This window comes from Oryctolagus cuniculus, chromosome 10, assembly GCF_964237555.1.
Source record: "Oryctolagus cuniculus chromosome 10, mOryCun1.1, whole genome shotgun sequence".
NCBI lineage: Eukaryota > Metazoa > Chordata > Mammalia > Lagomorpha > Leporidae > Oryctolagus > Oryctolagus cuniculus.
The window spans coordinates 95,280,912-95,302,560 of record NC_091441.1 but is presented as its reverse complement, the minus strand read 5'-3'; the positions used below and the strand labels follow the sequence as shown (position 1 = coordinate 95,302,560).

Genomic DNA, 21,649 nt, shown 5'->3' with positions numbered 1-21,649 from the left:
TCTGCCTTTCAAATAAAATAAAAATTTTTTAAAAATTTGGTTTTTAAGAATCATCTGTTGATCACCGGCCATAGGTCAATGCACTTACAAAACAAAAAATTAAAAATTTCTCTCTATGTTGGACTCAGAGCAGATATTTGTGGCTTTGTCAAATGCTACAGTGCCTAGCCTCACTGGGGTTGTGGATTTATTGGGTGTTAAGACTGTGGCACCCTAATTGTGCTTTGCTTTATACAGAGAGATATGTCAGGTGTTTTTAAAATAAATTGTCTGCTTGCCCTTTGGTGTCCAATATCATGTCAGTTATGTTGGATCTTTGTTACCTGCTGACTTTCACTGAGCGGCAGTTTCTATTTCTGTGTCCTGAGTTCTTACAGGGAGCTCTTGAAGTCAGTTGGACACATGTGCAAGTGTGAACGGAAGGGACAGAAGGACAAAGTCAAGTCTCTCTTTGGGCTGCCACTCCCTGCTCAAGGTTATCTGTGTATAATCTGGGGGTGTTCTCTGATGCGTGTGCCCATCCTGAGTCCAGTGTGGGCCAGAAAGCCGGCCCTGGGTAGTTGGGAAGAAGAATCTCAACATCACATTCTGAGTCAGGGTTTTCTCCAGTGAAAATAATTTCTGTTTTCACTTTCTTATCTGCAAAATCTGTTTCAGATCCTCCATCCATTAGCAGCAGTGATGGGTGAAAATTGTGCAATGCTATCTTATTTTTAAGTAGCAGATGTCTTTCTTTTTAAATGAAATTTTGTTCTGAAAAATTAAGTTGTAAACAGAGAACACCACCCTTGGCCACCCTTGGATATACACTTGCAAACCACGAGACGAAGGATGTTGGGTCTGATTTTACACACAGGGAAAACTCCCCGAGGCGTCAGGACCTGAAATTCAAACTTTATTATGCAGCATAATTAGAGACTTTTTTTTGTTTCATTTTGGTGTAGTTAGCCAGGCCAGAGTTCCTGATTTTGAAAGCAGGAGCGAGGAGGGAGCAGACTTGAACTGTTCTAAGATGGAAACATCGCATATGGTTTCTACTCCCTGTGCCATAGACATTAACCCAGCTTGGGTCCAGGGATGCAGCCCACCTCGGCCCAGTTCCAACAACTTGCTGGACAGCAAGAAATTAACATGGCTCTGTTTATCATTAACTCAGGGAAACTGAAGTCACATCCTCCTGTGACCAGCAGCACAGTCCTCCAGGTCTTCGGAGCAGTGAGCCAAGGCAGTGCTTGCTATAGGGTTGTTGGTGTTTGTTTTTGTTTTTGTTTTTGTTTTTTTTTTTACAGGCAGAGTGGACAGTGAGAGAAACAGAGAGAAAGGTCTTCCTTTGCGTTGGTTCACCCTCCAATGGCCGCCACGGCCGGCGCACTGCGCTGATCCGAAGGCAGGAGCCAGGTGCTTATCCTGGTCTCCCATGGGGTGCAGGGCCCAAGCACTTGGGCCATCCTCCACTGCACTCCTGGGCCACAGCAGAGAGCTGGCCTGGAAGAGGAGCAACCAGGATAGAATCTGGCGCCCCTACCAGGACTAGAACCTGGTGTGCCGGCGGCGCTAAGCAGAGGATTAGCCTATTGAGCCGCGGCGCCGGCCTGCTATAGGGTTTTGGCCGCTGAGCTCCCGCCTAGGGCTAGAGATGGAGCACTTGATGAGCTCCAGGGTGGGTCTTATATGTGATTTTTCACCCTGTCCATTCAGTCAGCAAAGCAGAGCAGCCTTGAAATGCTATGAATAAATATTTGAAGTTTCTGGGTTTCTTCTAACCCCATTTTTCTTCTAGGGATTAAATGGGAACCAGATGAGAATGGAGTCATTGCCTTTGACTGCAGGAACCGAAAATGGTAGGCAGTGGTCAAATCTCTCAGCGATTTTTTTTTTTAAGAGAAAACTTGAAGAGAGGCCAGGCTTCATGTTTTACCTAATTGTTCCCCTGACCTAGGTACATCCAGGCAGCGACTTCTCCGAAAGATGTCGTCATTTTGGTTGACGTCAGCGGCAGCATGAAAGGACTCCGCCTGACTATCGCGAAGCAGACGGTCTCGTCTATTTTGGATACACTGGGGGATGATGATTTCTTCAACATAATTGCTGTGAGTGCAGCTGTTTTGTGCTTTCCTTGCACTTGGGGCTTGTTCGATCTCTTAGCATCAACCAGTTAGCATGGGTACTGCTGTTGGGTACACGGCTCGCATGCTGCACGGTGAGGCCTGGGGTCTGGAATGCGGTGGAGCACGTTGCTTCTCCTGCCCTAGCACGCAACACTGGCATCCGGAAGAATCACACCAGCCCTGGGAGTCCCGGGGAGCTGACCCTTTCAGAGTCTTTGGGCAGCAGACCTAGCCAGATTTCCCGTGAGCAGGGGGAATTTCTCACAGGGAGATTCACTTTCAGCTAGACTAGCCTGGCATAGTAACCATCATCGCCCTTGTCCTGAAGCCACTGAATGTGGGGAGCAGGTGACAGCTCACAGAGCACTTTACCTCAGGGGCATTTGCTCGTGCCCACTGTGTGCCCTCCTCTGTGTGTTGATATTATCTTTGCTCCGTGTGCAAGGCTAGGAGGAAAGCAGGGGTTTGGGCATATTCGCAAGCGGAGCTGGGAAGACTGGGAGAGAGTCCTGACTGCTGGAAGGGACAGGGCTGGTGCAGGGGCATCCAGGAGGTGGGAGATCCCCGCATCCAAAGTTGGGCAGAAACATGGGCTTGGAAAGGAGCCTTCCTTCGGGTTGCCATCTCTGATTCTTTTTCTTTTCCCCGATTCTTTGGTACAACTCTAATCCTGCCCCTCACATCCGTCCTACTCCGTTCCAGGGCTGTAGTCACAGTGAGCAGTGTCTTCCTTGAGTACTGAACCAGGTGCACATGTGCTGGGGACATCATGTTCATTTGGCACATGAAGTGGTGACAGGCAGCATGGTGGGCGGGCTATGCCTTGGGCTTTGGAGTGGAGACTGTTTGGAGTCCTAAGTCTGCCACATACAGCTGTGTGTCTTAGGGCAGACTGCTTCACCCCGAGCATGAGCCTCCTGAGCTGTGATGTGGGTGTGCACATACCACTCACAAGGTTGCTGCTGGGGTCATCTGGGCTGATGCAGCTGTGATGTGCTGCTGCCCAGGACTCGTGGGCCAGTTAGCATATCACAGAAGGTTATGCACCAGGAATGCATTTGCTGCGCTCTGCATGGTTTCCTCAGACCCATGGGCAGAGTTGTTTTCTCGAACCCTGTGACTGGGGGGGCTCCAGGTGCAGGCATGATGCCAGTTGGTCTTTGCTAGGCAATGGGTGTGGGCATTGCAGTGATGTTGGGCTTGTGGAGGATTTCTTGAATCTGTACCCTGCTTACCTGCATCTTCTGGGGAGACCCTTAGAGCAAAAGGGCATACCCGCTGGGCAACACAATTTATAGCTTCAGAGTTTAAAAAGCTGTGAAGAAGAAAGGGAAAAGAAAGAGAGTCATCTGTTCATTCCTTGGGAGCAAGGACTTTTCCTGTTAATTCACAGTTGCATCCTAGCACTTGTAACAGTGCTTGGCAAATTGGAGCTTAGAGCTTGTGGAATGCATAGCACAGCAAATACTGCCATAGAGCTTCTGCTATGGGCAAGCTTTTTGCTAAGCATCCTCTGGTGAAGACCTGATTGAACCATCACTGTGGCTCTGGGCCCTGTGGCATGGAGACAGAGGCACAAGGCAGCAGAGGTGACTGTCTTGAGATCACACAGACAGAAGTAGTGGCACAATGAAGTCTCAGAGCAGAGACTTGGGCAGCCTCCCCAGAGCAGGACTGAAGAGGAAGCCGTGGGTCCACTCAACCCTGTGATGATGAAATGATGTGGCCTGGGACCACATGGAAGGAGAGCTGTAGAGAATTAACTTTGGGTTTCCTAATCAAGAAAAGTTATTTGAGGTGCCAGCCTCCTTGTGAATATGCAAATGTGTCCTGATCCTCACATTTCCCGAAGCATTTACAGATAAGAAGCAGCTAATTTGAGACTATCTTCCTTATTAATCTTTAATTACTCATTACAGAAGTATCAGAAATTCACATAATAAGAAGAGCCAACTAATTACATCGTGAATCCTTTATCAGTCAGGATTTATTGTTCTTTCAGCAAAACCAATCGATTGAAATAATCTATGTAAGTTCATTAAGATATACAAACAGTGTCAACTCAATAATGAAGACAGAGTGATTAAGATAATTGAAAGTAGACATGCCAGCTATTTTAGAATAGTTAAATGAAAAAATTCTCTTGCCCCAAATTGTGCCCTTACATAAAGAAACCCATTAGACTTTCCATTAACCCACACCTTACATCTGTTAGTTAGTTTTCACCAAAAAATGATTGGCTTCATGACTGCTTACATAATTGACAACTAAAAGACACTCTGAACTTTTTTATTGGAAGTCTTTATAGTAAATCATGAACTTTGTTCCTCTAATGAGTAAGGGAATGGATCAGATAGGTTAGTGGATTTATATCAGAAAACCAAGGTCATAAAGGAACCATTAATTAACAGGAACTTTTGCACATTGATTGCTTGTTAGCATATACAAAGATTTTAAACAATTCAGGAATGTTCTCTTTTCCCTTCCATTGGGTACATAATCTTCCAAATTTGTCAATGTATATGAATACACAATTTTTTCCCTCAAAATTGAGTCATGTTTTATAGAGTATTTAGCAGTGTGCCTTTAATGTTTCGTTATGATTGTATGTGTTCGGACAGCAGGGCATTCCATCTATGTAGCTGACATAACATATTTAATGATCTCTTTCACCCCCTTTGCTGGACTTTATGCTAACTGATCTATTTTCTACTTAAGAGTGCTCCAGTGAATAAACTTTTCTCTTTGGAATGTGCTGAATGCATATATTTTTGCCAGCGCCGGGTATGCTTCTATTGAAGAAAATCTAGAGGTGAAATTGCTGCACCAAAGGGTATGCACTAAGTACCACCAGAATGTCTACCAAGCAGTGTAGTGTATAATTTTTCCACTTCTTTTTAAAAGATTTATTTATTTGAAAGATTTAGAGAGAGAGACAGAGAGACAGAGTTTCTTCCATCCACTGGTTTACTCCCCAAATGGCTATAACCACCAAGGCTGAGCCAGGCTGAAGCCAGGAGCCTCCTCTGGATCTCCCATGTGGGTTCAGGTACCCAGGGACTTGAGCCATCTTCCACTGATTTCCCAGGTGCATTAGCAGGGAGCTGGATCAGAAGTGGAGCAGTGGATTTGAACCAGTGCCCATATGGGATGCTGGCACTGCAGATGGCAGCTTAACATACTGTGCCACAGCACTAGCCCTGATGTTTCCACTCTTAACAACAATTTGAGAGCCCTAAATAATGGTAGATTCATAATCAGCACATTTTCAGTTGTAGTCCTTGAATTTTCTCTCTCAACCTTGTGTCTCTCACCAATTTTGCCTTTCTGAATTATTATCCTTCTATCACGTCCTCCTGTTTCTACTCTGGTATATTTGCTCTTATATGGTGTGGGTTTCCCCTCAATCTGTTTGAAATGCCTTCTGTCTAGAGAATGACTCAAGTACAAGTTCTTGCAAGCACAGTGGCATGGGGTATTTGCACCACCCTCCAGAATGCCCTGTGCATCTCTGTGTCTTGTTTTTAGAGGCTGGATTCTGCTTATAGGAGAGGATATTATCATTTCACCCTTCATTACACGGCCAGCTTTCCCTTGCGTGCTGGGTAGACATTTCAGTGTCTCAGAGGGAAAACACACAATCTTTATCTTCCACGGTGCACTGTAGGTATTTGTCCATACAAATCTAATTTGTCGTTTGATTTCCAGTGCCACGGTGTAGGAGGGAAGAGGGGGATTTAAACAGTGGGAAAGATTTTCCTTGGTAACTTGTCTGTTTTGCTTGTTTTATGAAGTTCATTGTGAAGTGCATTCTATACATTTTTACCAAAAATCTTCTTCCACTCCAGGTCTTTTCAGAGAATAAACATAAAAGGATAATGTTAAAAGAATGTTTTAGCATTCATGGGCAGAGTATTGCAAAATCTATCTAACACTGATTGAATTATAAAAGAATAGTTGAAATATGAGAGTGATTTTGTATAGTCCAAGTTAAAATTTAAGGTCAAACCACTGGTGCTTGAAAAGAGATGTCTCTGACATGAAGAAAAGGCATATTTTTTGGATTCACTTTGAAGTCTAACTCCAAGCCATGCATTAAATTAACAATATTATCATAAAAATGAGAGTGCTAATTCTGTCCAATTCTGAAATTTGTAAAATGATTTCACAGAAGCCTAAGCCCTATGTGACTTGAGCACAGTTTTAACTGGGCTGATATTGTTAAATCAGTTTCAGTGCCTCCTGGCACCCACAGCTGTGCAGGGTGGAACAGAGAAGAGTGGCATCTGTGAGTTCAGCCCAGAACTTTCTGGCGCCCTGGTTTTAATTTGCAGAATCTCCTTTAGAACTGTCTCTCCATGGCTTTGCCTGCCATGGATTTGCTTTTCAAGGTAATCAATTCCGTATTAAAAGTATGAGGATGGTATTTTCTTTCAGTGCTCATTTGTTCTGCACTACTAATTATGTCCAGTCATGTTTCAAATTACATAAGAAGCTTTTGTAATGCAAAAGATCCCTGGGATGCCTTGTGTTGGTGAAAATATTGTGGGTTCATCTGCTTCATTACATAATCCCTACACATTTTCATTCTGGAGATTATTTAATCAAAAATGCACCAATAAAATCACAAGTGTTTAATGGAGCCATAATAGAATTGCATCAGTGTCCCACAGGACATAAACATGCTAGTATCTGGATAACAAGGGGACTCCGTGGCACTTGGGAGTCTCTGAAACATGCCTACTTGCTTCCTTTCCTGTTTGTTGGTTTATCTGTTTTTTTTGGAAAGGGGTGAAGATTCTCATCTTTTTATTTTGTGTCCCTGTGCCAACCTTTAAAATTGGCTTTGTTTCAAGTCTTTCCCCTTCCTATTGCGTTGCATTGCTCTGATGATGAATTCATTGAACAAATACTCGGCATGCTCAGTATGTAGTGTTGGGGCTGCTCTGCAAATAAGGAGGAAGGCAGGTTGTCTCTGCCCTCAAGCAGGTTTTGTGTGTAAGCCCTGGGAGTGGGGCAGCTGGAAGGCAAGTGCTCACAATGCCGCCTGGCCGGTACAGTCTTGAAGAGGGAGGGAGGCTAGATCAGAGAGGGTGCAGAGCTGGCAGCATTCGACCAACGAGGGGCTCAAGGATGACTGCTGGGAAGAACCTGAACCTGAGCAGGCATCAGGTATGGGCGGTGGGGTGTAGGGAGGGAGAAGGGGGTAACAACTGCAGGGACACTAGGGAGCGCTGCCACTTGCAGGTTGGAGGGACATCACCTCCAGCCCCGTAAGCAGGAATTCAGTGTGCCTGGAGGACAGCAGAGATGCATGAGCATGCCTTGCATAGTGGGTGGGGCAGGTGATGGTGAAGAGAATGGGACTGGATTGCCATTGTCAGGCCAGATCGGACAAGTCCTGTCACCCACATGGAAGAGTCGGGACGTTGTCTGGTGGCCATGGGAGAACATGGAGAGAGTCCAGCTTCAGATGTGCTGAGCTGCTGTTGCCTAATGGTTCTGTCATCGTGGGCGGATCTTTCCTCATCATCCTCCCAGGCAGCGGATGATCTTCATTTAGGCCTGGACATTGAATTGCTGTCGCCCATGAAGTCCAGCTTCCAGCACTAAGCAGAGCCCTGGACCCAGTTGTCCTCTGCTCTCTGGTCTTTGGGCTGTAATTTATATGAGATGATAAGATTCTACCCGAATGCAAAAGCTTGTGCAAATATTGGTGAAGGAGTTTAGCCCATTTGCTTTGTTTTCAGATCCATCACCAAGATATTCTGGCCCTTCTTTTAATGAAACTTAACTTGCCTTTCCTGTTTTAGATCATTATCAGCATTTCCACAGAGGTTTTTGCTGCACTTTTAAAAGGCAGGATGTAGGGAATGCTTGCAGAGTTGGGGGAAAATGCAGATGACAACGTGTCCCCTGCCAGCAGGACACAGAGTTTGGTGGTGGCATGTGGGAGAGGGAAGGAGAGTTTCCTCAATACGCAAGTAGCATGATGTAATCTAATGCCCATGGATGATTGTAGGTTTATATCATATCAGATATAAATTGTTTATCAGATAAACAGTTGAAGCACCCAAGATAAGCATGCTTTATGATGAAAAATAGACATTATCTTTAAGATGCAATAAACATATTATTTTACAACTAAAGGAAAAGTGGTTTTCTAGCACTTCTCAGTGGTTATTCTGAGCCAATTTAGCCAGGGTTTTATGTCCCTGGCACATAGCAGTGAATACATACAGGAAAGAAGGGTTCCATGGCAGGTTCCTTCAGGAGAGAGACTTGGCAGCAATCTGGCTTCACCATCTTAGCTCCCAATCTGCAGAGGACCCAGAGCCCATAGAGGGTTCATGGAGTGGCATGGAGTAATGCAGTGCCTATGCTTGCTTTCTTTTTTAAAAGATTTATTTATTTATTTGAAGGTCAGAGTTACACAGAGAGAGAAGGAGAGGCAGAGAGAGAGAGAGAGAGAGGTCTTCCGTCTGCTGGTTCACTCCCCAATTGGCTGCATCAGCCAGAGCTGTGCCGATCCAAAGCCAGGAGCCAAGAGCTTCCTTGGGGTTTTCCCATGTGGGTGCAGGGGCCCAAAGACTTGGGCCATCTCCCACTGCTTTCCCAGGCCATAGCAGAGAGCTGGATTGGAAGTGGAGCAGCTAGGACTTGAACTGGCGCCCATATGGGATGCCAGCACTGTAGGCGGCGGCTTTACCTGCTACGCCACAGTGCTGAGGGCCTATGCTTTCTAGAGGTGACCACGGGAACATGACCCCTGTTCCCTAGACTGGGACTCTCTGCTCCTTCCTTTTAGCAAGTACCCGCTAAAGTGGAGGGTGTCCTCTGTCAGTGTTTCCCTGTTATGACATGTCCCATTCACATCTCTGTTTTCTTTTTATGTTGTGTGCATGTGGCCAGATGCCTTCTTTCTCTTTCTGATGTTCCACCTTCTATATTGACCACTATTTCATGCGCCTGATCCTCACAGTGAAGGAGGTGCAGCAGCTCTCCCAGGAGAGAGACACACAAATAGGATCCCTGTTTCCTCAACACGAAAACCGGCCCCAAAAAGTGGAGGCAGCTTGACCAAGGTCCCCCAGCCAGAGCCAAGACTTCAACCCAGCCCTGCCTGCCTCGGTTGCTTTACTTCCGCTCTTCCACCCTTGGGCAAATCCAAAGAAGAAAGTCGACAGGAAGGGGAAGAGGAGGAGGGAACTAAGAGCGACCACGTCCTTGTGTGTTATGTGGCAGCTTCTCTGCTCTTTAAGGGATGAAAGTTTTCTGTCCATCTTCTCATCCTGTGGTTGGAGTACTGGGTTGTGTCCTCTCCAGGGCTTCTCGAACCTTCTGCTATCCTGCTGAGAGTCTCTTCTCAGTTCCCTGCAATTTGCAGGAAGGGCTAAGCGCTTGGGTAGGAGAGGGAGGTTGAGTAGCTCTCAGTGGTTCAGTTCCGGTGGGAGAGGGAGAGGAAATTGTATCAGGCTGGCGATGCTGCATGTTGCATACTGTTTCTTCTAGACTTTTGGTATCTAATTGTTTAAGTAGGGGTGAAGGATAACTATCTCTAAGGCTGTTGGGTCTTAGGATTAGAAGGGTCCAGACCTTCCATTGTAAATTGATAGGGCCGTTCTACATCGTTATTTTGTATTATTTCATGATTATTTCATAAATTTAGGAAGCCTCCCCCTAAATTGGATACAGAAGTTGGAAGGTTTCCCAGTGGAGAGCTGCGAGGAGGCTGGGAGCAAGTCCACGTGCAGGGCATCCTTGGTGCCCCGTGGAAGGGGGTCGTTGGGCAGAGTGATGAGCAGGCACAGTCGGGGCCTCCCTGGCACAGCTGCCCGGCATGCACCGTTCCCACACACATATGGCCAAGCCCCATTCCCCTTGGTGATACAGACCAGATTGCTCGGCATAGCTTCATCCTGATGCAGTCAAGGGAAATTAGTCAACTGCAAGCTTGGATGATGCCACTAACAAGCTGGCTGGGGTTCAGAAGAGCAGATTCCTCCACTGTGGCCTCAGCACACACAGTGACAGCCAGCATGGTTTTGATTACCACACATGTACCTCCCTGATGAGGGCAAGAACTTCGTGGTCTTCTTTACCATTAGTCCCGCTGTGCAGCCCCCCACATGTAAAAGCCCCTATATCAACTGTAAGAGCATGTGTTAGGTAGAGTGTCAGCAAAGATTTTACATGTATCTGGAAAGTGGGTAAGAGGAAGCAGGTCCAAGGTGGGAATCTCAGTTAGGAAGGCTTGGGGCTCTGAGCTACAGGACAGATCACTAAGGGTTGCTTCAGCACCTGGGCTTCTAATAATCCCACATATGAATGCTAGAGGTAGGGACACTGTGGTGCAGATATTCACCTGTGTGACTAAGGACCCTTGCTAACTGTATCTTCCTGCCCTGTCTTCTTTGGGCTTTGCTTTCTAACAATCTTGTCACCTCCTGGTTGCAAAATGGCTGCTGTAACTGCGCAGTGGCATCTGAGGAAGGAAGGGGTGGGTACAGATTTTCTTTAATGGCAGGGAAATGTCCTGGAAAACTCCCCCTTTTTCCATTGGTGAAGATGAGTCATGTGACCACCCCAAGCTGCAAGCCAGGCTGTAAAAGCCTAGATAGTTGTGATTGGCTAAGGCTGCTTATGCTTCAGTCTTGAGGAATGGCCATGTGGTTGTGCTAAACAAGCCAGGCAGGAAGGGAGGTGAAGGAGGGGGAAAGGCCCCTTTCGCAGCACCTGCCAGGGAAAAGTTCTTCATGTGGACTTGTGCAGCGGTTTCCGGGATCCTGGGATGGTGTTTGGTGTTTGAAACTCACACTCTTCTTTCTCAATGGCGAATTACAGAACTGTGCACCATCAGAGGATATTTAAACTCTAAGATCATGGAGATATGAATGTACAAATGCTTATGTGTGACTAAGAACAAAGATTAAAGTGGGGGCAAAAGTTAGACTGGTAGCAAAATACAGAGACCAGGGAGCCTAGAGAGGAGACAGGCGGCCTTGAGGGCCTGAGTCGTGTGACTGCTGGGTTCAGCCTGCTTGAGTTTGAATCTAAACTGTATTCCCTATTTACTCCTTGGTGTGTCTGGGCAAGTCCATCACCCATGCTCTGCCTCAGTTTCCCCATCTGTAAATGGGAGGGATTGGAAGTACTTAGCACTCGAGGCTGAGCTAGCCCATAAGGAAGGTTAGCTGTGCCCGGATGAAGTAACTGCTCAGTGACGCTTAGCTGCTGCTGTTCATGTTAGCTTGCTCAGGAAGCAGCTGAAGGTAAACTTTGGGCATCACTGTGGCAGCAGCTGCAGGTCTGGCCCCTCTTCAGTTTGCCCTTTTGTTGTGCCCAGGGTGATGGTCACAAGTTCTTGTCTCTCTTCACTCAGTCCCTGCCTGTGGCCCTGCCCCTGTCTTCAGGGACCAAGTCCAAATTCCCTAGGCACACTTTGTTCATGAGCAGGGCCTGCGAGACGTGATCCTGGGCTCTTCCCTCGGGGGCTTGAAGCTCTTTTGGCCAAAGAAGTGGAAATACTGTGATGTTCTCATTGAACAAATGGTCCTTGATCACTGACTATGAATCTACCTCTGTGCTTGCCTCAGGGAATACAGTGGGGACCAGACATGGACCCTAACGGGATCCAGGCCACACAGGTCACTGGAATTCATAGGGAGTTTATGGGAGACAGGCCTAACCCAGTGCTGAACCTGCAGCAGAGGTTTCTCCCAGAGGAAGCAAGGACGAGCTGACCTGCAGGAGGAACAGGAGTTAGACAGAAAGAGGCCAGAGCCAGAGCTCCAGGCAGAGGGCCCAGCAGTGGGAGACCTAATGGAAAAGATGGGCCGTGTCAGAGGGCAGAAAGGGAACCAGGGCTGGCAGAACACGATCCGGGGGAGGGGCCAACGGGCGTAGACGCTAGTGTGGTCAGAGAGCCTGGCGTGCAGAACCCCCTACAAAGCCCCGGCAAGGTTCATCTGCAGAGTAACGGGGAGCTGTGAATTGAGTCGACAGCAGGAGCTGACAGGGTGAGCTTTGTGTCTTGGAGGAGCAGCCTAGCTAGAGTACAGAGTATCAAGTTGGAACAAAGGAAGATCAGAAAACTCAAATTTCTGCTCCCTGGTCATGAGCTTTGGACAAAAATAGTCGTATTCTGGGTATCCGGGTCTCAAAAGTGCTGGGAGGCTGACTGGGCAGTGCGCAGAAGAGGGCATCCCTGTTCATGAGCAGTGCTCTGACCAACACCTCATTCCCTCCCCCAGCGAACCATGGGTGTCAAGGCCTCGCCTGACCTCCATTCTGACCCTGCTCCTATGTGGCCCACACACAGGTACCTTGGTTCCACAAAATCAAAGGCAGGAGCTGGACGGAGCTCTTTCCACCAAACTTTGGGATGCTGTTTGGATCCCACCTGGAGCATGGGCTGCTGACCATGCCTAGGGAGCGCCCCGTGTTTGGAGCCATCCCAAAGGACAGTCACTTAACAGTGTGCACCATGAGCCTTGCCACTTGCCCACATATGCTTCAGAGGTTCCTCCTTTGAACAAGAGAAGAATAAAGTCTGTCTGTAGCGCTCACTTACAGCTGTCTGTAGGAACAGCCATGGGAATGTTAGCTGATGTGAATGAACTGAGCCTGTGCTAGGTGCTGCTTTTTGGTTTGTGAGTACACTTAAATTATTAGGTAGTACCCTTCAAGTCCTTAATGAAGTGTTTCCTCCTGACCATTTCTTCCCTTTGCAGTATAACGAGGAGCTTCACTACGTGGAACCTTGTCTGAATGGAACGCTGGTGCAAGCGGACCGGACTAACAAGGAGGTAGGAGCTGCTGCTGGGTGGGAGAGGGCTCATGGCACACTGCTCCTCATAGTGACTGCTTACAACAAATGGGTCCAAATTTGTAAAACACTTTGTTTATTGGAGAGGCAGCGAGAGAGAGCTTCCTCCCACTGATTCACTTCCAAAACACCTAAAATGGCGATGTGGGCTAGGCAGAAGCCAGGACCTGGGAACACAATCCGGATGTTCCACCCGGGTGACAAGGACCCAGTTTGTTGAGCCATCACTGCTGCCTCCCATGGTCTGAATTAGCAGGACCCTGGAGTCAGGTGGGCCTCAAACCTAGTTACTCCAATGTAGATGTGGGTTTCTTAACTGGCAACCACTAGACCCAATGTCCACTGAAATCTTAGTTTTTAAACACTCGTCAGATATGCTGCCTTTTCTTTGAGGATTTGGAGCCTCACATATGAAATCCTGGCACTGGACTAGTTACGCTGCATTCAGATGCTTGCTGTTCTGCAACAACTGTAGTGACGTGGTTTCCTCCTGCTCTATGTGTATCCTGTGCTGTGCTTGACAGCTGTGTTGACATCCTTGAAAGGGTCTGGCTCTTGCCCAGATTTCAAAGAAAACTGAACCCATTTTGATTTCCCTTATCATAAGAGATTAAATGATCTTGGGAACTGTTGGGGTAACTTGTCTCAACACGAGAAGGTAAGCTTTCCAAAGATAGGGAAAGTGTCTACCCATTGCAATGTCCTCAAGGTTGTAAGGATTTCCAGTTTCATAAATACTGTGGAACAAAAAGGAAGATAAGTTAAAGGAGAATCGTAGGAAATGGTATGGAGGTTTCTCTTTCAATTAGAACATTCTAGGAAAATTGCTTTTGGAGACTTCCATAAAATAAATCCCATTTCCCTTTGGCCACCTTCAGTTTGTTAGTACAGCTACCCCTCTATTACCCCCTTTATGGCCAGTTGTCAATTTAGGTGGAAGGTGTAACTGTGACTGTAGCCCTGTAATACTTCCTAGACCTGTGGCTGCCATTGCCCATGTCATTTTACTAGATCTGCCACACAGGGCTGATCCTCCCCCGGTGGGCAATGGCTGACGGCAGAGCCAAGGTTGGCTCTGAGAGGCACAAAGTGTATGCTGGAGAAAGCTCCCTGGCCCAAATGAGGAGTGGTTCTATTTTACAGGCAGGTGGTAGAAACACTTGGTTTGGGTATCTTTCAGGGAATGAGCAACAGAGGTTTGGGAGAAATTCGTTCCAGTTGGATGACATAATGAGAAGCCAAACTTATAGCAGGGTTAATATCTGACCTTCAATCTGGGGGACATCAGCATGATCAGAATCTTCAGTTTTAGGGAGGGAGAAAGAAAGGTATCGTAGTTTAAAGAAAAAGTATATCCTGGTGATGTTCATTCATGGTGGTTTTCCAGACCAAGGCAAGAAACATCACTTAATCCTACAGCTAGATTTCTCTAGGGACTTTTCTTTTGTATGGCAATTGCCTGAGTGAGGAGCCTAACCCCTTGTTGATATTTGCAGCACTGGCCTCAGATAGGTGTCCAATGAGCAGAGCCTCTGGGATGTGTCCAACCATGGTGTTTGAAACATTAATCAGAAAAGATACGTAACAGATCATAGCCTTCTTTCAGGTGGCTTCTGAAAAGGATTAATTAGAGGTATGAAGTCTTATGAATAAAAATGTTGTTGGGAAAGGCTAAGAATTTATTTTAAATTGCCATTGAATTTATGGATCTTGAAGATCAGAGTAATTTTGCACATAAAAAGCAATCTGGAAATCTGATTCACCATTGTCGAATAGCCAGTTTCCAAGGTGCTCCTCTTTTTAGTAATACAACCCTGAACATAATGCAATAAAGAAGTGTAGGAAAACTCTGGAAGGGGAAAAGGAGAGGGTGAGTTGCCTGGAAGCCTTGGGAATTAATAAAATGTGGGTGGTTCCCTGGGTTTCCTTACTGACAGCAGTGTATCAACTAGAAGCCTCGCACCTAGACCACCCCCAGGCACAGACACAAAGAAGCTGCTAGAAGATCCTGTTCTTCTAGCCATAGGACCACAGAAAATCTTTATGTCAAAACTCCTACTCTAGCCACTCACTAATGGAAGAGCCATTGGCCAACCTTCCACCCTTTCAGTGAGATCAAACTGGAAGCTGATCTTGCTCCTCATCCATGTCCACTTGACAGAGAGACTGGCTACTAAGACAAAAGGTTGAATAATACCCTGAGTCTCATAATATAAAATCTGTAATATCCAGAATACAGTTTAAAAATCCCTTATCATTTCAAGAACCAGGAAGTCATGGCATGAATGAGACAAGACAATCAACAGAAGCCAATATTGACATGAATCAGATGTTGGAAATATGAAATTGCTTTAATAAGCAATTATGAATTATCTTGAAACAAATGAAAAGGAGTATTCAAGCAAAGAAACGTAAGTTATAAAATAGAGCCAAATGGAAATTATACAAATGAAAAGCATAATTAAAAAGTGAAAAGCTCACTGGGTCAGTTTAATAATAGGGTGAAGATGACAGCATATAAAAACAATGAGCTTCAGGTCAGATCAATAGAAATTGCCCATTCTGAACAGCAGAGGAAAAATATACTGAAACAGAATGAACATAGTGTCAGGAACGTGTGTCAGGAACGTGCTAGCATTCATACTTTCAGAGTCTAGGTAAGGAGGGAGAGTGGGACTGAATGCATATTTAAAGATTTGTTGCCTGAAAACTCCAAATTGGTGAAGACATGAACATACACATTAAAGAGGTTGAGAAGGCCCCAAATAGGATAAACCTAAACAAATCCATTCCAAGACTCATCATGAATACAGTTATGCAAGAAGATATCCTGATCACTGCCAGAGAGAAAGACGCATTATTACCTGAAACACCAATTGGAATGACAGATTGCTCCTGAGAAATCATGGAGACCAGAAGGAAGTAACAAAACACTTTCACGGAGCTGCCAACCCACAATTCTATATCCAGTGGATGTTCCCACTAGGAGTGAAGGGCAAATGAAGGCATTATCAAATGGAGGGAAACTATGTGGATGTGTTGCCTACAAACCTGGCTTTAAAGAATGCCTAATGAGGGACCAGTGCTGTGGCCTAGTGGGTAAAGCTGCCGCCTGCAATGCCGGCATCCTATATGGGCACCTGTTCAATTCCTGGCTGCTCCACTTCCGATCCAGCGCTCTGCTGTGGCCTGGAAAAGCACTAGAAGATGGCCAAAGTCCTTGGGCTCCTGTCTCCACATGGGAGACCTGGAAGAAGCTCTGGGCTCCTGGATTTGGATTGGCCCAGCTTTGGCTGTTGTGGCCATCTGGGAAGTGAGCCAGCAGATGGAAGACCTCTCTATCTCTATCTCTCTGCCTCTCCTTTTCTCTCTGTGTTAACTCTAACTTTCAAATAAATAAATAAATCTTTAAAAAAAATTCTGTATCCAGTGGATGTTCCCATTGGGAATCATCATCAAATGGAGAATGCCTTAAAAAAAAAAAAAAGAATGCCTAATGGATGTTCTCTAAACGGAAAGGATATAACAGAAGGAAGCATGGATCTTCCAAAAGGAAAGAGAACACTGAGACGGGTAAAATATAGTTAAGTATAACAGAGTATCCTAATTCTCAGAAGATTATTAAATCATATTTCATAGTTGAAGCCAAAATTATAACATCATCTGATGTGGCACCCAAAAAATGATCGTTGAGGGAATACTTAAACAATTATATTTAACATGTGCTAAAGGGAAAGAGAAAAAATAGAAGAAAAGTTTCTGCCCGTCCCTGGAAGTGGTTAATACTGATACCAATAGACTGTGACAAGTTGCATGCTTATATTGTAATACACAGGGCAACCATTGAGAAAACAATACAGAGGTATACTTAAAAAGAAATTCAAAGGATGAACAAGAAAAAATGGCAGACTTAAGCTTTACTCTACTATTGATTACCTTTGATTGTGAATGATCTAAATACACCAACGAAATGGAAAAAATTGGCTGAGTGGATTAAAAAATACAAACATGATTCAACCAAATGCTGACTTTCAGAAACTCACTTGAAAGAAAATGACACAGATATGCTGAAAGTAAAAGGATGGAGAGGAATCTACCGTAAAAACATTATTTTTAAAAAGCAGGAGTAGCTATGTTAATATCAGATAAAAATTTCTTCTAAGTAAAGAAGATTACTAGTGACAAAGAGGAACATTATGTAGGTATAATCAATTGCATAGGAAAACATAACAATTATAGATGTGTTTGGAGCAAAATGAAGAACTTAAAAATACAAGCAAGAACTAATAGAGGTGAGGTAGAAATGAACAAATTTGTATTACATTGGAGACCTGCACATTCCATCATCAGCAATTGAATGGCTACTAGAATGAAGTCATCAAGGTTATGGAGGAACTGAACAACCCCATCGACCAATAAGATCTCAGTGACTTTTATAGACCTCTGTATCCAACGGCAGCGCAAGGCACATTCTTTTCAAGCACCCATAGAACATTAACCAAGATAAACCATATCTTAGGTCATAAGGCAAACCTCAAAATTTAAACAACTCGGAATCAACTCGGAATCCTACAGTTTTCTGATGACAATCGAATCAAACTAGAAATTAGTAAAAGAAGCAGAAAACACTCCAAACATTTATAAATTAGATAATTTTCCACAAAATAATCAATGGATCAAACAGAAGTTTTAAGGAGAATTTTGGAAATTTAAAACTGAATGAAGGGGCCGGAGCTGTGGCGCAATGGGCTAAGCCTACGCCTGTAGTGCTGGCATCCCATATGGGCGCTGGTTCAAGTCTCGGCTGCTCCACTTTTGATCCAGCTCTCTACTATGGCCTAGGAAAGCAGTGGAAGATGGCCCAAGTCCTTGGGTGCCTGCACCCACATGGGAGACCCGGAAGAAGCTTCTGCCTCCTGGCTTCGGATCAGCTCAGCTCTAGCCATTGCAGCCATTTGGGGAGTGAACTAGTAGATGGAAGACCTCTCTCTATCTCACTCTGCCTCTGCCTCTCTGTAAATTTGCCTTTTAAATAAATAAATAAATCTTAAAAAAAAAAAAGCTGAATGAAGCCAAAGAACAATATATTAGAATACGTGGGGGCATATCCTGTTGAGAGAGACCATTGACAGCACAAAATCCTTACATTAAAAAGAGAATTCTCAAGTTAAGAATCTAAGTTTCTATCTCAAGAAGCTGGGAAATGGAGAGCAAGATGAAGCCTAAGCAAACAGAAGGAAGCATATATATATATGCGCAGAAGTCAAGTAAATTGAAACAGGAAAACAGTAAAGAAAAATCAATGACACCAAAAGGTAGTTTCTTTTAAAAAAAAATCAATAAAACTCCAGCAAGACTGACTAAAATGAAAAGAGATAAGACAAATCACCAATATCAGAAATGAAGCAAAGGACATCAGTATAGACCCTGCAGATGTTAAATAGATACTGAGGGAATATTATTAAAATGTCACACTCATGAATTCATCAACTTAGAATAGATCTTCAGAACTCACAAATACTAACCTTCAACCAATACCAAGTAGGTAGCTGGAATAGTGCCATAACTTTTAAAGATATTGAATTCATAATAATGTCTCCAACAAAAGAAAATTCTAAGCACACGTGAGTTCACTATAGAATTCCTTCAAAAATTCAAGGGAGAAGTAATAGTAATTTTATACACTCTCTTTCAGAAAAATGGAAGAGGTGATAAATTCATCCCCTCCATACCCAGCTCATTTCATGAGGTTGGTATTTCTCTGGTAAACTAAGATCTACCAAAGAAAGACAACAGCTAACAGGTATCCCTCTTGTACTTAGGTACAAGAATCTTCAACAAAATTTAATACATCAAACCCAACAGCATACATAACATATGATGTACCACCAACAAATAGGATTTATTCTAGATATCCAAGGCAGTATCAGTGTCAGTTCAATCATTGCAATCTACCATATCAATGGACAAAAGATCATACATATCATTTGACTCAAATAAACATTTTGGTAAGAATTCAAAACCTACTACATGGTTTAAAAAAAAAATCCTCATGGCCGGCATTGTGGCATAGTGGATAAAGCCACCACCTGCAGTGCCAACATCCCTTATGGGTGCTGGTTCTGGTCCATGCCGCTCCACTTCCAAACCAGCTTGCTACTGATGTGGCTGGAAAAGCAGTGGAAGATGGCCCAAGTCCCTTATACCCGGGGAAGACCTGGAAGAAGCTCCTGGATTCGGATTGGCCCAACTCCAGTTGTTGCGGCCACTTGGAAAGTGAACTACTGGCTGGAAGATCTCGCTCTCTTTCTCTCTCTCTCTCTCACTGTCTCTCTCTCTCTTTCTCTCCTCCCCCTCCCTCCCTCTCTGTAACTCTGCCTTTCAAAAAACTAAATAAATCTTAAAACTCCTCAATATGCTAAAAGGCACTTACTAAAACAGATGAAAGCCATCTATAAAACCTTAAATCTAACCTTGAAGTTGGCATTGGGAGTTGAAGAGCTTTTTCTCTGAAGGATATCTGCACTAATAGTCTTATTCAGTGTAATTAATAAGCAATAAAGGGCATATTAATCATAAAGAAAAATATATAACCATCCCTATTTTCAGATGACATAATTTTATGTAGAGAATCCCAAAGAATCTACAAATAAAACTCCAAGAACCAGTAGGTGTGTTCAATAAGGCTGTGTATACAAGATGATCATGAAAAAGGCAGTCAGATTTCTTTACACTAACATTAACAACATATGGAGACCAAAATTAAAAATAATACAATTAATAACTGCTACAAAGAAATAAACCCAACAAACACATAGAGGTTCTAAAAATTATAAAATGGTGATGAAAAATTAAAAAAGACCTGTGTCAGTAGGAGACTTGCCATGTTCATGATTGGGAAGACTGAGTGTAGTAAAGACATCACTCTTCAAACTGATCCCCAGTTTTAATACAGTCCCCATCAATATCCCCAGCACAGTTGCTCTGGACACAGACAAGGAGGTTCTATAGAGTATTTATACAGGAAGGCCCCAGATTCTAGAACAGTAAAATGATCTTGAGAAAGAATGAAGTAGATGGAATCAATTTACCCGATGTTTGGGCTTATTGTATAGTAGCAGTAATCAAGAGAGTGTGGCCTTTTTGGAGGACTAGATGATTTGTATAAAATCATAGAGATTAGATGGAAGTAGCATAGCAAATTCCCGAAGAAAAGAACTGGCAATCCAGGATTCTGTAGCCAGTGAAAGTATCCTTTAGGAATGAAGTGGAAATAAAGGCATTCTCAAATGGAGGAAAACTATACAAATGTGTTGCTGCAAACCTATCTTAAAAGAGTGGAATAGAATGGAATAGAATAGAGAACCCCAAAGTATACCTACAGAAGTATGTCAACTGATTTTTTACAAAGTGCAGTTCCATGGAGAAAGGGATATCCTTTTCTTTTCTTTTCTTTTCTTTTCTTTTCTTTTCTTTTCTTTTCTTTTCTTTTCTTTCTTTTTTTTTTTTTTTACTTACTTATTTATTTGAAACAGTAACAGAAGTAGAAAGCGAGTGATCAGTTGATCTTCTACCTGCTGGTTTATTCCCCAAATGCCTACAACATCCATGGATAGGCTAGGCTGAAGCTAGGAACCTGCATTTTGCCTGGGTGGCAGGACCCCAAGTACTTGAACCATTATCTGCTTGGATATATTAGCAGGAAGCCAGGTTGGACGTGCAGAGTAGCCAGGACCTGAAACAGGCACTGTGATAAGGGATGCAGGTTTCCCAAGCAGCAGCTTCACCTGCCACAGCACAGCACCAGTCTGGATATCCTTTTCAGCAAATGGCACTGAAGCAACTAACAGAAGCAACCCTCTCTGTCTCTCTCTCTCTCTCTCTCTCTCTCTCTCACTCACTGTCTAACTCTGCCTATCCAAAAAAAATAATAATAATAATAATTAACTTTGACTTAAATTTCACAACTCAAACAATTTAACTCAAATGGATTGAAGACTTTAATGAAAAAATGTGCTACTATATCACTCTTAAGAAAACATAGACGGGGCTAGTGTTGTGGCATAATGGGTGAAGCTACTGCCTGCAATACCAATATCCTATATGTGTGCTAGTTTGCGTCCTGGCTGCTCCACTTCCAATCCAGCTCCCTGCTAATGGCCTGGGATAAACAGAGAAGATGGCTCATATGTTTGGCTCCCTTTGGAGACCCAGAAGAAGTTCCTGGCTCCTGGCTCCAGCCTGTTCTGGCCTTGGCCATTGTGGTCATCTGGGGAGTGACCTAATGGATAGATGTGTGCGCTCTCTCTCTCTCTCTCTCTCTCTCTCCAACTCTTTCACCAATATATGAAAGACCATGCTAAAAAGATGAAAAGATAAACTTCAAATTGGGAAAAGATATTTCCAAAGCACATATCTGATAAAAATAAAGATTGATTTATGAAGAATACATATACAGTTCTCAACAATGAAGAATAAAAACAAGCAATCTACTTAGAAAATGGGCAAAGTCATGAAGAGAGATTTTGCTAAACAAGCTTTAAGGGTACAAGTAAGCACACAAAATGGTGTTTAGTGTCCTTAGGCAAATGCAAATCAAAACTGCAATGAGATGTCACATACACACTTCAGAATGGCTGGGGGAAAAAAAAGAATAAAAGAATGAAAAGCACCAGATTCTAGTGAGGTTGTGAAGTGAGATGACTTTATATAT

General features: G+C 44.0%; 1 protein-coding gene across 4 annotated transcripts in view; it reads left to right on the top strand.

Annotated features, from left to right (window-relative positions):
• Nucleotides 1-21,649, top strand: part of CACNA2D3 (calcium voltage-gated channel auxiliary subunit alpha2delta 3) — an 879,489-nt gene that overhangs the window by 404,147 nt on the left and 453,693 nt on the right. For all 4 annotated transcript variants that reach the window (XM_051851530.2, XM_051851531.2, XM_051851529.2 and 1 more), the window contains exons 7-9: nucleotides 1,781-1,841; nucleotides 1,940-2,090; nucleotides 12,842-12,916. In XM_051851530.2, the coding sequence (XP_051707490.1) occupies nucleotides 1,781-1,841; nucleotides 1,940-2,090; nucleotides 12,842-12,916 (287 nt within the window). The remainder of the gene's footprint in view (nucleotides 1-1,780; nucleotides 1,842-1,939; nucleotides 2,091-12,841; nucleotides 12,917-21,649) is intronic.